The 13114-nt window shown below is 41.1% G+C and overlaps 1 protein-coding gene across 2 annotated transcripts in view; it reads right to left on the minus strand.

Annotated features, from left to right (window-relative positions):
* sobp (sine oculis binding protein homolog) overlaps nucleotides 1-13114 on the minus strand; it is a 199101-nt gene that overhangs the window by 13933 nt on the left and 172054 nt on the right. For both annotated transcript variants that reach the window (XM_062980188.1, XM_003215610.4), the window contains one exon: nucleotides 900-2851. In XM_062980188.1, the coding sequence (XP_062836258.1) occupies nucleotides 902-2851 (1950 nt within the window). In that variant the 3' untranslated portion in view covers nucleotides 900-901. The remainder of the gene's footprint in view (nucleotides 1-899; nucleotides 2852-13114) is intronic.

A 13114-nucleotide genomic window follows, 5' to 3' on the forward strand; every position in this document is an offset into this window, starting at 1 on the left:
ATGATTTAAAAGTAAGGCTCAGCTGTTGTTGTTTTATGATGATTGTTTGTATGCCTGGATGCGTCAGCCAAAGAACATTAAAAATACATTTGACTTTGGTACAATAAGGTCCAAGGAACATTTTTTGAACAAAATGAAATATTAAAATGTGACAAATGTGATTCCACTGTATTGAGATCTATCAATAGAACCAAAGGAAGATCATAATTTGTATTTCTATTCATGAAAGTGTTCTTTAATAAATAGTAAAACATCTGCTACTTTAAAACTTGTACATTTGAAAATGAATATGAAGAGTGTTAAAGAAACATGCATTTGGATTTCAGTTAATTGCAAGTGGTAGAACAGTTTCAACGTGAGTCCTAAATATGAATGCTGAAGTCCTGAATTACTGTTACCCAGATGGCTCAGCCATGTACACTAAAGGTCCTTCCACAAAGCCATATAACCCTGAATATCAAGGCAGAAAATTCCACAATATCTGTTTTGAACTGGGTTATCTGAGTCCACACTACCATATATTCCAGTTCAAAGTAGATAATGGGGGATTTTATTCAGCAGTGTGGAAGGAGCCTAGGTCTCCTGGCCTCAAAAACTGGCAGAAGAAAAAAAAATCTACTTCCAAGGATATAAGCCATATCACAATTATCACTGTCAGAGTTCTATTAGAATATTCCACATACACAAAGTATTACACATTTTCTGATGGAATGTGAAACAGACAGATACAAAGATGCTACAGGACAAAGACAAAACATAAGTAATGACTTCTGAGGGGTGAGTTCATATCAAGAATCTTCCTCCCTCTTTCACAAATGACCACCTCCACACATCTTTTTACTCCTGAAAACATTTATATTCATTCAACTCACACAGAAGACTTTAGTGATTGCACAAACCTTTACTTATTCTGATTTCGAATTCGGAGGCACCTCCTTTTCAGTGGTGGCTCCAGATCTTCTGGCCCTGTGTTGAGAATTGGCGTTGAGATAATGCATGGTGCAATAGCAGTCTTTTCCGCTGGTTTTGGCACAGGCTGGATGACACAGCCTGCTTTGGGTAGCATCCGCAAAGCGTACGCATGGTCCTCATCTGCAGGATTGTTCAGGTTGGGATCTTGCTTATCTCCCACAAACAGGGGCTCTTCCCCAATCTTCTTATTAGAGTCTCCTTCTCGGCGGCAGTTCGGAGTACAGTTGTTCTCCTTAACAGACTCCAGTTCGCTCACTGGAAGTTCTTCCAGAGGTTGAGATTTCTTCTGCTCTTGAGGCTGTTCTGAGTTTTTAGAAACCTCTGGGCCCTTTGTGCCATTCACAATGACATTGCAAACTGCAGATGCGCTACTTTCTGGAGTACCAGACGCCAGTGTGACAGATCCACAGTGCACTGGGTCACTGCAAGGTAAAGTTTTTGTTTCAGTGGGGCTGCAATTGTTCCTGCAGTCATTGCAGTTCCTTTTTTCTGAGCTACCAAAAGTTAGATTTACAACACTGTTAGCTTCATGTTCAACTTTGACATGAGCATGTAAAGCCCTGTGGATAACGTTGTGTAGTCTAGACCTGTGGCCTACAGTTAAGTCTATCACACCGTCCTGTGGTCCCTGTAGTACTGTAGGGAAAGCACACTTCTTGTTCACTGGACTACTAGGTCTCACAGTCAAATCAACGACTTCATTTTTACTGTGCTCCTGATGCGCTTGTGTTTGATTTAAGGACTGGCCTGAGCAGCTTGGCGTTGAGTCGGAGGACTTGGAAGGTCCTTGCTTTGAATCTCTGGGGGACACAGAGTTATTTGTTGGCTTTGTTCCAGTGGCATCACTGGATGTACTTGGAATGAAGCTCTCCCCATTGCTGGAGAAGCCATTTGGGGGCTTGGAATCATTGAGGTGAGGAATAGGGATTGGAATAGGGATAGGAACTGGAAGAGGAACAATGACAGGATATGGCACTAACAGGGTCGGGGGTGGCACCAGTGGGGCAAGAGATGGCAAGCCAAAGTTCATCATCTGAGGCATGGGCATAGGACCATTTGGCATCATGCTTACAGGAGGGAAGGGAAGACTGGGCAAAGGGACTCCTGGAGGTGGAGGTGGTAGTAAGCCTGGGGGGTTTCCAGGCATGGTTGGAGTTGTTGGGGGGTGAATGTGAGGAGACAGCATTGGCCTGTGCATTGGACTGGAGTTGGGGCCCATATTTCTAGGACCACCTGGTGGTGGGCCGATTCCAGGAATCATTGGATTGGACAGAGGGCTATTTGGATTTGAGGCATGATGAGGTGGCCCTCGAATAAACGGTGGACGAATCTGCTGCAGTATTTGCTGTTCCATGAAAATGGGCAAGGGAACTGGCCCACGGTTTGTCATCACCATGGGAGGACTTCGAGGTGGGACACCCATTGGAGGCACAATGCTTCCAGGTGGCTGAATAGAAACCGGTGGAATATTTGGATTGTCACTGATGGACATAGGTTTAGGAACAGGCGTTGGGATTTTAGTGACAGAGCAGTTGGCAGTATCAGGCGGAGAGGCAGTGTTAGATGCGGATAGTCCAGGAACTTGAATTTGGCCAGCTGCAGAGGCTGGGGATGGGGCCTTTCTCCGAGCATCTGCTAGCGATATATTCCAAGAATCTGGAGTTAGCAGCTGAACCCCAGTGCCTTCTGCTTTATTTTCAACTGGAGGATGTAATGTGCTGCAGAGTCCAGCTGGAAGATTGGCCTGCGTCTCTTTGTAGAAAATATCCATTTTGTACTGATTGAGACATTTTGCACTGCAGAACTGAAGCCTTCTTTCCCCGTCCCCAAAATCCAGATACTCTTTTGTGTGTCTTATGTGCTTACACCAGTCACATACCTACAACACAGTAATAAAATCAAAACAGGTAAGAAAAAAGTGATTTCTTTTTGTAATGTCATTTACATAAAGTTTTTCTTACTTTCCATTATTCTTTTCTTATCATCTGTATTATCAAAGAAAAATAGAGTTCATGAAACTTGTTTCAGTCCCAAAATATATTCCATCTAACTGGCACAATAAACAGTGCTAAAGTGACTAAAATACGGCTGCACATTAGTCTAGGTATGTACATTCCAAGTATATGTATTAACTCATTTGTGTGTCTGTGTGCATGCCCTACACTTGAGATTTTGGAAAGGATTCATGATTTTAATGGTGTTTCTTTAGCACCATTATTTACACCTGAAGCATAAATTTATGAAGAAAATAGGATTCCTATATGACAATTAGTAAGAGATTGTAATATCTCTCAAGATGTTCAAATTTTCAGATCTTCATTTTAAATCTTACCTTGGCTGTGAAGTCACTAATGGCCTGGTGCTATGCAAGCATGCTCTGAAAGAGGCCACCGCTACATTCAATGGAATTTCCTGCCTAATATTCATATACAGGCAGTTCCCAAGTTACAAACATCCATCGTACAAATGACTCATTGTTAAGAATGGGAGTGAGACAACAGAAAGTGGGAGAAATCTACTCCTAGGAAGAGAAATTAACTACTGAAAGAATTATCATGGGGAAAAGCTGTCTCCACTGAAGCTTTCTCACCAATCCTGTTTCCACAACAAGCCATTATTTTAAAAATCCAATTATCACAGGGACAAAAAGTGAGGTGAAATTTTCTGAACAGTGGCACAGACAGCAAAACAAACATCCTTCCTTATGCTATCCAAAACCTGTGTGTGTGTGTGTGTGTGTGTGGCTGGAATTGCACTTAAAAACCTAGGAGCAAACCTACAGACCCTATCTTGTTTGTAACTTGGGGACTACCTGTATATGGGTACTATGCATTGCATAGGATTGTGGTTTAAGCACCTTTAGAGCTTCCTACAGGACATGACTATTTTATACATAGGTAAACAAAAAAAAAACATATATGGAACACACTCTAAGACTAAAATCTTAAACACACTTACTAGGGAACAGGGACCATTAAACATAGTAGGATTTTTGAGCAAACATACATAAAAATATGTTACAAAATTTAGGAGATGTTCTTATTATATAGCTAGTTCATAATACCGTTTAATGTTAAGCATGCTTAAGTACAATGCTGGTATGGACTCAAACCCAGTGGTCCATAACAGCATTGGATTACTGCCGACCTTGCACACACCAATATAGGGTGTCAAGATGAACATCTGGCACTGTACATTAAACTAAGTAAGACTTGGAAAATAACCCAGTGATTCAAGAGTACTATGGCAACAATCTACAACTTATTATTGTATGCTACTTAAATGTGGTAGATAACAGAGCTGTTGGTTCAAAAGAAGTCCCATAAGGAAACAAAAAAACAAACAAACTATACATCATTAGCTTTGTATATCAAATGAAAAGTAAAAACAAAAATAGTAATAGAATCTAGGTGTTCTTCAAGTATTATGAAACTATAGTCTTTGAAAAAGATGGAAAGGATTTTAGGGGGTTTGCCACTCTTCTTCACCAGTCACTTTTGTACAACTTCTTGGCAGATTGCATTTAGCAATTTTTCAGATACTAAAATGAAAACCTCTTTTTATTACAGCCTTACTGTACCAAATGAAAGTTAGGCTGTGTGTGTGTGTGTGTGTGTGTGTGTGTATGCTACTGTTGGTGCAGTGATTTTTATTTTGGAATAAAATAAGTAAATAAGGCTGCAGAACTAATTAGGCTGTGAAAGGTTTTCCCAGTTGTAAGCCACTAGAAACTAAAGTTCAAAAACTAGTCATTCTAGGTTTCAGAATCTATTACTTTAGAGAAATTATTATGATTTCATTAACACATTAATTTTGCAACACCAACAGCTCTCACAGATGGCGGAGACATGATCTACAATTCAAATATGACTCTTGTTTGCACAAATGCCTTTTCCTTCATATGGCATTTTAAACAAGAATTAAAATGAGTAATCTTTTCCCAGCTATAAACAGATAAACAGATGTCAGAATTTTCAGTGTTTGTTTTTTTTTAAAAAAAATGACAGATTTTATACCCAGAGACTAAACTCTTCAAAAATTCTTATTTATTAAATTCTCATTAAAAAAAATAAACTTTCTGTCTATATGGTAAAATTACAGACCTACATACACCTTTACTATTCAAAACTGAGAACATTTATCTCAAACAAAACCCACAAAAAGATATAATTGTGAAAGGAACACTAAATAGGTACAGTAATTTAATTTTAATAGCTATTAGCTATATAAAAAAATTAAAACAACATATGCTGGACAATTGATTGCTCATATAATTGACCTCTGTTTTACTCTATCAAAAAACAGTGATGACATCTTTCTGAAAGCATGTGAACAATTCAGGCAAAATTAATTACTCTGAAATTACACTGGTTTCAGGGAGTAAAGTATTTGCTTAATTCCTAGAGTAGTCCAAAGCTTGCTTATTCAGTAGCAAGACCTATGGCATTCAATGGGCATTTCTTTCATGGAGGCATGCATAAAACGGTTTCTTTGGAATCTGTGGGATTTCACTGCACGTAAAAATGGCTGAATTATATCTGATAATTTTGCTAAAAGCTATAATTGAGAAATTATTCTGCACAAAAGTATTAATTTCTAACACAAAACTGCATTTTCTGCACAGAAACTGATGTTTCCACAAAACACCACATATATTCCTGAATAAGTCAACCTCATGTAAAGTTGAGAGCAGGCTTTGGGGGCACAATTATTGATTTTTGTATTACTCTTGGATAAGTAGGGTGTCAGAGCCCTACTTATCTGCTGAACTTGCTGACCGAAAGGTCAGCGGTTCAAATCTGGGGAGCATGGGGAGCTTCTGCTGTTAGCTCCAACTTCTGCCTACCTAGCAGTTTGAAAATATGCAAATATGAGTAGAACAAAAGGGGGAAGGTAACAGTGGGACGGTAACAGCGCTCCATGCAGTCATGCCAGCCACATGACCTTGGAGGTGTCTACAGACAATGCCGGCTCTTCAGTTTATAAATGGAGATGAGCACCAACCCCCAGAGTCGGACACAATTAGACTTAATGTCAGGGGAAAACCTTTACCTAAGCAGTGTCATTTTGCAGAGGGGGAAAGCATCAATGCCAATTTAGAGGCTAGCCATCCTGAGCTGCTACTGCCATTTCCATCCCATATTTATTTTCCATACCTACTTTGTCTATTTGATGTATGTTCTATTTTGATACAGACACTCTTTTTATCAGTTTGATTGTTTGCCCATTTATGTCCATTTTGGACCTTTTAATGCTGTGGATGATTGTTTATATTTCCTGCTCTTAATTACGTTTTTTAAACTATGACCTGTTTGTTTTTAAATGTGATGCTTGTTGTTTTAACTGTTTGATTTTATGATGTTATATGATTTGTCCCAGTGTGAGCTATTCTGAGTCCCCGTTGGGGAGATGGAGGCAGCATACAAAAGTAAAGTTATTATTATATTATTATTATTTCCTCACTCAGGCATTCAAAAAGGCCAGATGAGGCACCAGGATAGGGAAAGTAAAGGGGGTCAGTCCTTTTTTTAGATTGTCCTGGGATGAACACCACTTTACTGTGGTGAACACCACTTTCCTTTCACCACTTTACTCAGAGAAGTTTAGACACAGTACCCACTTTGACCCAAGGGTAAGTTGACCCAGATTTTTTGGGTAATTTTTGGCTAAAATTTATCGATTCATATATGATTATAAAGGGTAAATTATTTGGGCAGAGTAAATCCTGAATTGTTTTCAGGTTACAAAAACTGTGTGGATTTTGATAACTCTCTCACACAGGAAGAAACATGCTAAAATTAATTGCTTCTTTGAAAGAAAATTAGTGAAAATTTGCATTTGTACTATCCTCATGAACTATCAAGCACTGAACTGGTCCTACAAAGCTGATAGAGAAGATTGTTGGACTGCTGTGGGGCATTCAGTCAGGAATCCTCTGAGGGCAATATGCTTGTATGTTTCAGGGTAACTTCCCTTCCTTGTAGCGGTGCATGAGGTATCCAGCTGAAAACACACATGACGGTCTTGCAGATATGCCTGTGTGTGTTTATTCTCCAAGCATATAGCCTTTCAAGGTTTCCCAGCATGACAGGACATTGGAGAGATCTTAACAATATGGGACAATGCTCAAGCTTCTTAAACTGGCAAGTCTACATTACTGCTGCATCAATAAATAAATGCTTAGAACCGGTGTGACAGTCACAGTATGATGTGAGCTGACACATGGTGCTATGTTGACCCAGAAACATTGATCTACATGTGCAACTGTGTGGTTCCATAGAGATGCATACAGAAAATAAGGTGTGAGGGAGCATAAGGAAGTTATCCGAAGCAATTCAACATTATAAAGGCTTTTCAGTATGGGGAAGGTTTCTGGAGGAAACAAAATATCCTAACAGTTTTTCAGACCCTGCAGAGTTGATCTGGGCCATGTAAATGCCATTCAGCAATATTCTTTCCAACAAGAAATTTTCCTAACATTGTTCATAGGACAGAAAAAAATCTGTTAGCTGGTGAGCTCATAACTATAAATAGATATTATTATGGAGCTAAAAGCAGGAGGAGGAGCATATGGTAAAAGCTACAAATAGAATAATTTCTAAATTACATACAAAGTAAATATGGAAGTATTGATTTGTGGAATAATTAGCTTTTACCAATTTAGCTTTGTCAGATCTGGGCTCCTAGATTATGTCTTCTCTGAAATCTCAAAAGAAGGAAGAAAAATCTAAACAATAGCAAGATTATGCCAATGCTTTGGGGCTGTTCTCATGTGTAGTACAAACAGCTAGACAGTGATGGCTTTGTAAACTGTCGTTTACCTTTCAAACCAGCTCGAATTTTTACTACACATGGATTTCCCTATTGCTTGTCAAAAGGAAACAAGTTAGCTCTTGACATTCAAAAACACATGAAAGCACCTATTTTGTACTACAAACAAACATCAATTGTGTGCTATACAATGCAAGCCACTAAAGCAGGCTGCAGCGTGCCTTAAAGAACATTGAGCAAAGTTGGGTGAAAACCTGAAATAAGCCCCCAAATGTGCTGCAGCATGGCTGCAGTTAACCACATTGCATGGCAATATTGGCTCCACAGAATATGAAGTGTATTGTGGATAGCCATTGCGTGGATGTGCATTGTAAAATTCGGAATATGGGGAGGGATGACAAATGACATCCAAGGGTATGGCTGGGCAGCAGGTGGCCAATTGACCCCTGGGATAGGTAATTGAATATTTCCACTGCCAACTGTCACATTCTGCTTCTTTTTTACACCTCGTATGCTTCCAGAGCACATTAGCGCATTTCACCTGAAAATGGAAGAAAACCTGCATTCTTTGGTAGCTGTCAAGCTGCGGATACCGCAGCTTCTGGAACCAGTTCAAGGCCACTTGCCGTGATTAATATAATCTCCACCTTGGCCTTGAACCTGTTGCAGAAATGACAATCTAATTATCCACCCAGCAATACCAGCTTCTGCCAAACCAGTTTCAAAACAACCTAAGAGGTCAGTGCAGATGAGTCCTAGGTTTCCTAGGATGCCATACAATTTCCTTCATCATCTTACCCTCTCCTTGTTACATTTTACAGAAACTGAAAGAACTTATAAAAGGTTAGAGAAGCTATACTATATATGTCCACAGACAACAGAAAGAGACACTGATAAGCTTGATTGTGATTGTGCTCACCTCTTTCGCTGTCCTTTAGAAGAGCCCATTCACAAGTATTTTGTTTGTCTAGCCAATGCTAGACAATCCATAGCTCTCCTATGGATTTAGCTCCAGCATGGACCTAGGTAATTTCCAAGTGTATGAAAGCAGTATTTTTGCGCCCCCCCCCCCCAACCAATCACTGAAAAATAAAAGGTAGAAAGCAGAGGTGAATAGAATACACACACCCATATGGCACATATGGTCCCTGCATATGTGTTGGTATATATATCTTATATATACATACAAATACACACAATGTGGAGAATATGTGGCAAGGTAGATAGGTAGGTAGGGAGCCATGGCAGAAGAACCTTCCCTGTAGCAAGGCTTAATAATAATAATAATAATAATAATAATAATAATAATAATAATAATAATAAATCATCCCAACAAAGGATTCCCCCAGGCAGGAAGCAGCCAAGTTACTGAAAGGCTATTCAGTGCTAATCAAGGTGGGCAACTGAAACATTTATACCTGCCTCCAACAGACAAGAGTTCTTTCTTTCTCCCACCCTGGACTTTCCGCAGATATATAAACCCCACGGGATTAGTTTCCAACCTCTAAAGATGCCTGCCATAGATGCAGGTGAAACGTCAGGAGAGAATGCTTCTGGAACATGGCCATACAGCCCAGAAATCTCACAGCAACCCACTTGTATTTACTGTATTACAAAAATGTAATGTGCACCTCAATTTTGGCATAGTCATTTAGGCAAAAAAGGTGTGGCTGAGATTGATGTAAATATGGTAGTTTTAGCCTTCTTGCTCAGATAGAAGCATGAATAGGCCTACAGTAACTAGGCTTTGGCATTTTGGAGAATATGCTCAGCATGATAACTATGGTCCTTACCCTCTGCTGAGCATGAGAATGATGGGCAGACTTTCTTCTCAACCTCTGACAACTCTGATGCCAAGGCTGGGGCGACTTACTTGAAGTGGGGACAAACTTAGTAATGTGGGCAAAATGTCAGTATTTTAAAAACACTAAAATCAGGACAGTAAATAAAGAACACCACTCAGAAAACAGAGGAATTCCAGACAGGAAACAATCAGGGCCAGCTAACACCACCCAACAAAGGCAGAAAGGCAGAAAGTAGCCAGGCTTTGAAGCTGCAAGTCTATTTGATGCTAATCAAGGTGCCTCAAACAAGAGTTCTTTTTCCCACCCTGAACATTCCAAAGATATATAAACCCCACTTGCTTAGTTTCCAAGAGACCTCACAACCTCTGAGGATGCCTGACATAGATGCAGGCGAAACGTCAGGAAAGAATGCTTCTGGAACATAGCCATAAACTCACCACAGAGACTGGAAAAACGGAATGTCTGTGCAGTAGAAAGGAAATGAGGAAGGAGGGAGGGAGGGAGGGAGGGAGGGAGGGAGGAGGAAAGAAAGAAGGGACGAAGGAAGGAGGGAAGGAAGGAAGGAAGGAAAGAGTGAAGGATGGGAGGAAGAAGAGGAGATGGGAGGAGAAAGAGGAAGAAGGCCAGAAAGCGAGAGGAGGGAGAAGGAGGAGGGTGCCAGGGGATCCTCAATCAGGGCCAGCTAACACAGCCCAACAAAGAATTACCCCAGGCAAAAAGCAGCCAGGCTTTGAAGCTGCAAGGCTATTTAATGCTAATCAAGGTGGCCAATTGCAACATTCACACCTGCCTCAGACAAGAGTTCTTTTTCCCACCCTGAACATTCCACAGATATATAAACCATACTTGCCTTGTTTCCAACAGACCTCGCAACCACTGAGAGTGCCTGCCATAGATGTAGGCGAAACGTCAGGAGAGAATGCTTCTGGAACATGGCCAGACAGCCCATGAGAACCGCCATCTTGATCGGACCACGCGCGGACTGCGGAGGGGGTGAGGCCTAAGGGCACGCCCCTCCCAGGAGACCACGCCCCCTGCTTCCGAAGGAGTGCCTTGGAAGACTGCCTTGGAAGTTCAGGGAAGAAGAAAGAAAAAAGACCTTGCAACCTCTGAGGATGCCTGCCATAGATGCAGGCGAAATGCCAGGAGGGAATGCTTCTGGAACATGGCCATACAGCCCTAAAAACTCACAGCAACCAAATAATTCTTTTTCTCTCTTCTCTTTTTTCCCCTCCTTTGCCTGCTTTCATCTCTTTTTTCTCCTTCTCCCTCCTGCCTTTTTTTTTTTTTTTTGCCTTCCCTGAACTTCCAAGGCAGTCTTCCAAGGCACTCCTTTGGAAGCAGGGGGTGTGGTCTCCTGGGAGGGGCATGCCCTCCGTGCCCTTAGGCCCCACCCCCTCGCCAGCCCGCACGTGGCCCGATCAAGATGGCGGTTCTCATGGGCTGTATGGCCATGTTCCAGAAGCATTCTCTCCTGATGTTTCGCCTGCATCTATGGCAGGCACTTTCAGTGGTTGCGAGGTCTGTTGGAAACAAGGCAAGTGGGGTTTATATATCTGTGGAATGTTCAGGGTGGGAAAAGAACTCTTGTCTGAGGCAGGTGTGAATGTTGCAATTGGCCACCTTAATTAGCATTCCCTCCTTGCAGAAAGGGAGAGCAGGGAAAAGAGGAAGGAGGGAGGGAGAAGAGAGAGGGTGCCAGGGGATACAGAAGCCTGACGGCAGCAGGAAACAAAGGGCTGAGCCCGCTGCTCCTTCTGCTGCTGCTTCTGGGCGTCGGAGGACTGAAAAGAGAGAGAGGCGCCCCGGGGACACAGTTAAAGGGGCAAGACACAAAGAGGGTGGGGGAGCCAGGGGGGAGGGAGGGAGGCGGGCGCTGCGCCCTTCCAGGCTCTGCGGGCTCTTGCGCCTTCCGCAACCGCATAGTTGGCATATGCCTTGAGCCGCCCTTGAGCATGAAATATTGCTCCCCAGTGAGAACAATTGCTGGAACCATCCCACTGTCTTCCCAATGGGATGTTCAAGCCTGGCAGTCATGAAATATGCTCCAGATCTTATGAGAAATGTGGGAAAGAGTAAAGAAAGGGTCTGTGAAAACACTCTGAAGCAAAATCTGTGGTCTACCATGCTGAGTGTATTTCCTTGCCCTTCTGCAAGTCTGCTGCTCAGACATTGTGATGATAGCCTGACCAAGTTTGGGGCCTGACTGCAAAGCAAAAAATAAAAATAAAAAATGAAACAATATCTACCATTTGAAAATGGAGTAGCATGGTTCTCATAATCCCTGTGTATGCTTATTCAGGAGCAAAATTTGAAAGCAACTTGTTAAAATATTAACAGTATCGTATTACCAACAGTATTACCATATTTTTCAAAAGACTGATCGATATCAATGGAGGGACAATTGGAGGGATTTGGGGGGTCATTTTTCTATTTTTGAAGTATCATTTGAAATGCAACTAAAAGGTATTATCATGTTATCAATGATTTTTTTTTGTCATGGGCAATTTGAGAAACTGCAAGTCGCTTCTGGTGTGAGAGAATTGGCTGTCTGCAAGGATATTGCCCAGGGGATGTCCGGATGTTTTGATGTTTTTACCATCCTTGTGTGAGCCTTCTCTCATGTCCCCGTATGGGGAGCTAGAGCTGACAGAGGGAGCTCACACACTCTCTCCGGATTCAAATCACCAACCTGTTGGTCAGGTTTAACCCATTGTGCCACTGGGACTCCGTTTAAGTCAATGATGACTTAAACCGCAAGCCTTTCCCAATAAACGAGGGAGTAACTTTTCAAGAACTGCACAGAAGTTATGCTACTTGTTCTCAGGTACGTGGGCATAGGTTTGCTTATATTTTACAACCCTATATATATTTATCAGAAAGTATTTTCTGCTGAACAGAATGTGATTTATATGTAGACAAACAAATTGTGCTGTAAATTCAGAAGGTGACACATTCTCTAATGGTTTCTTTTTATCAGATACTGCTTGAAAGACACATACTTTAATGCTTTGCTTCTCTATTGATTTGCTCCCCTCTCATATGATATTAAGGTTAGTAAACATTTTCTTTACTCTTGTAAAAATGTTTAGAAACCCTTCTCAAGAAATTCTCCAGCTTTTAATGATTAAATGAGATGAAAGAAATGTTGGTATTCCTTGACTTCCCTCACTTATTGATCACAGACTATGTTATTATTAAATATAATTAATTAAGGATATTGAGGGTAACTGTAATAAATCACTCTTTGAGAACATCTCCGCTGAACTACATACGCTGTCATTATGCAGCTGATTTTATTCAGCCCTCTAAAGTCACGCATAACTAGGCTTTTTCCATCTCTCTCTCCCTCTCTTACGCATACATAGCACACAAGGAGTAAAAATTACCGGAGTAGAAATAATGCCACTTAAGAATTAATGAATCAGATCTGTCTTACAAGATTGATCATTTAAGATGAGGTCAATGAATTTATGATACCAATGGCTGCGTACCTGAGGTAATAAAACAGAGCAAAAATCTTCATTTTAGTTGTAACTGATATCATACTCAAAGTAATTACAGAT

Source organism: Anolis carolinensis, chromosome 1 (genome assembly GCF_035594765.1).
Source record: "Anolis carolinensis isolate JA03-04 chromosome 1, rAnoCar3.1.pri, whole genome shotgun sequence".
Taxonomy (NCBI): domain Eukaryota; kingdom Metazoa; phylum Chordata; class Lepidosauria; order Squamata; family Dactyloidae; genus Anolis; species Anolis carolinensis.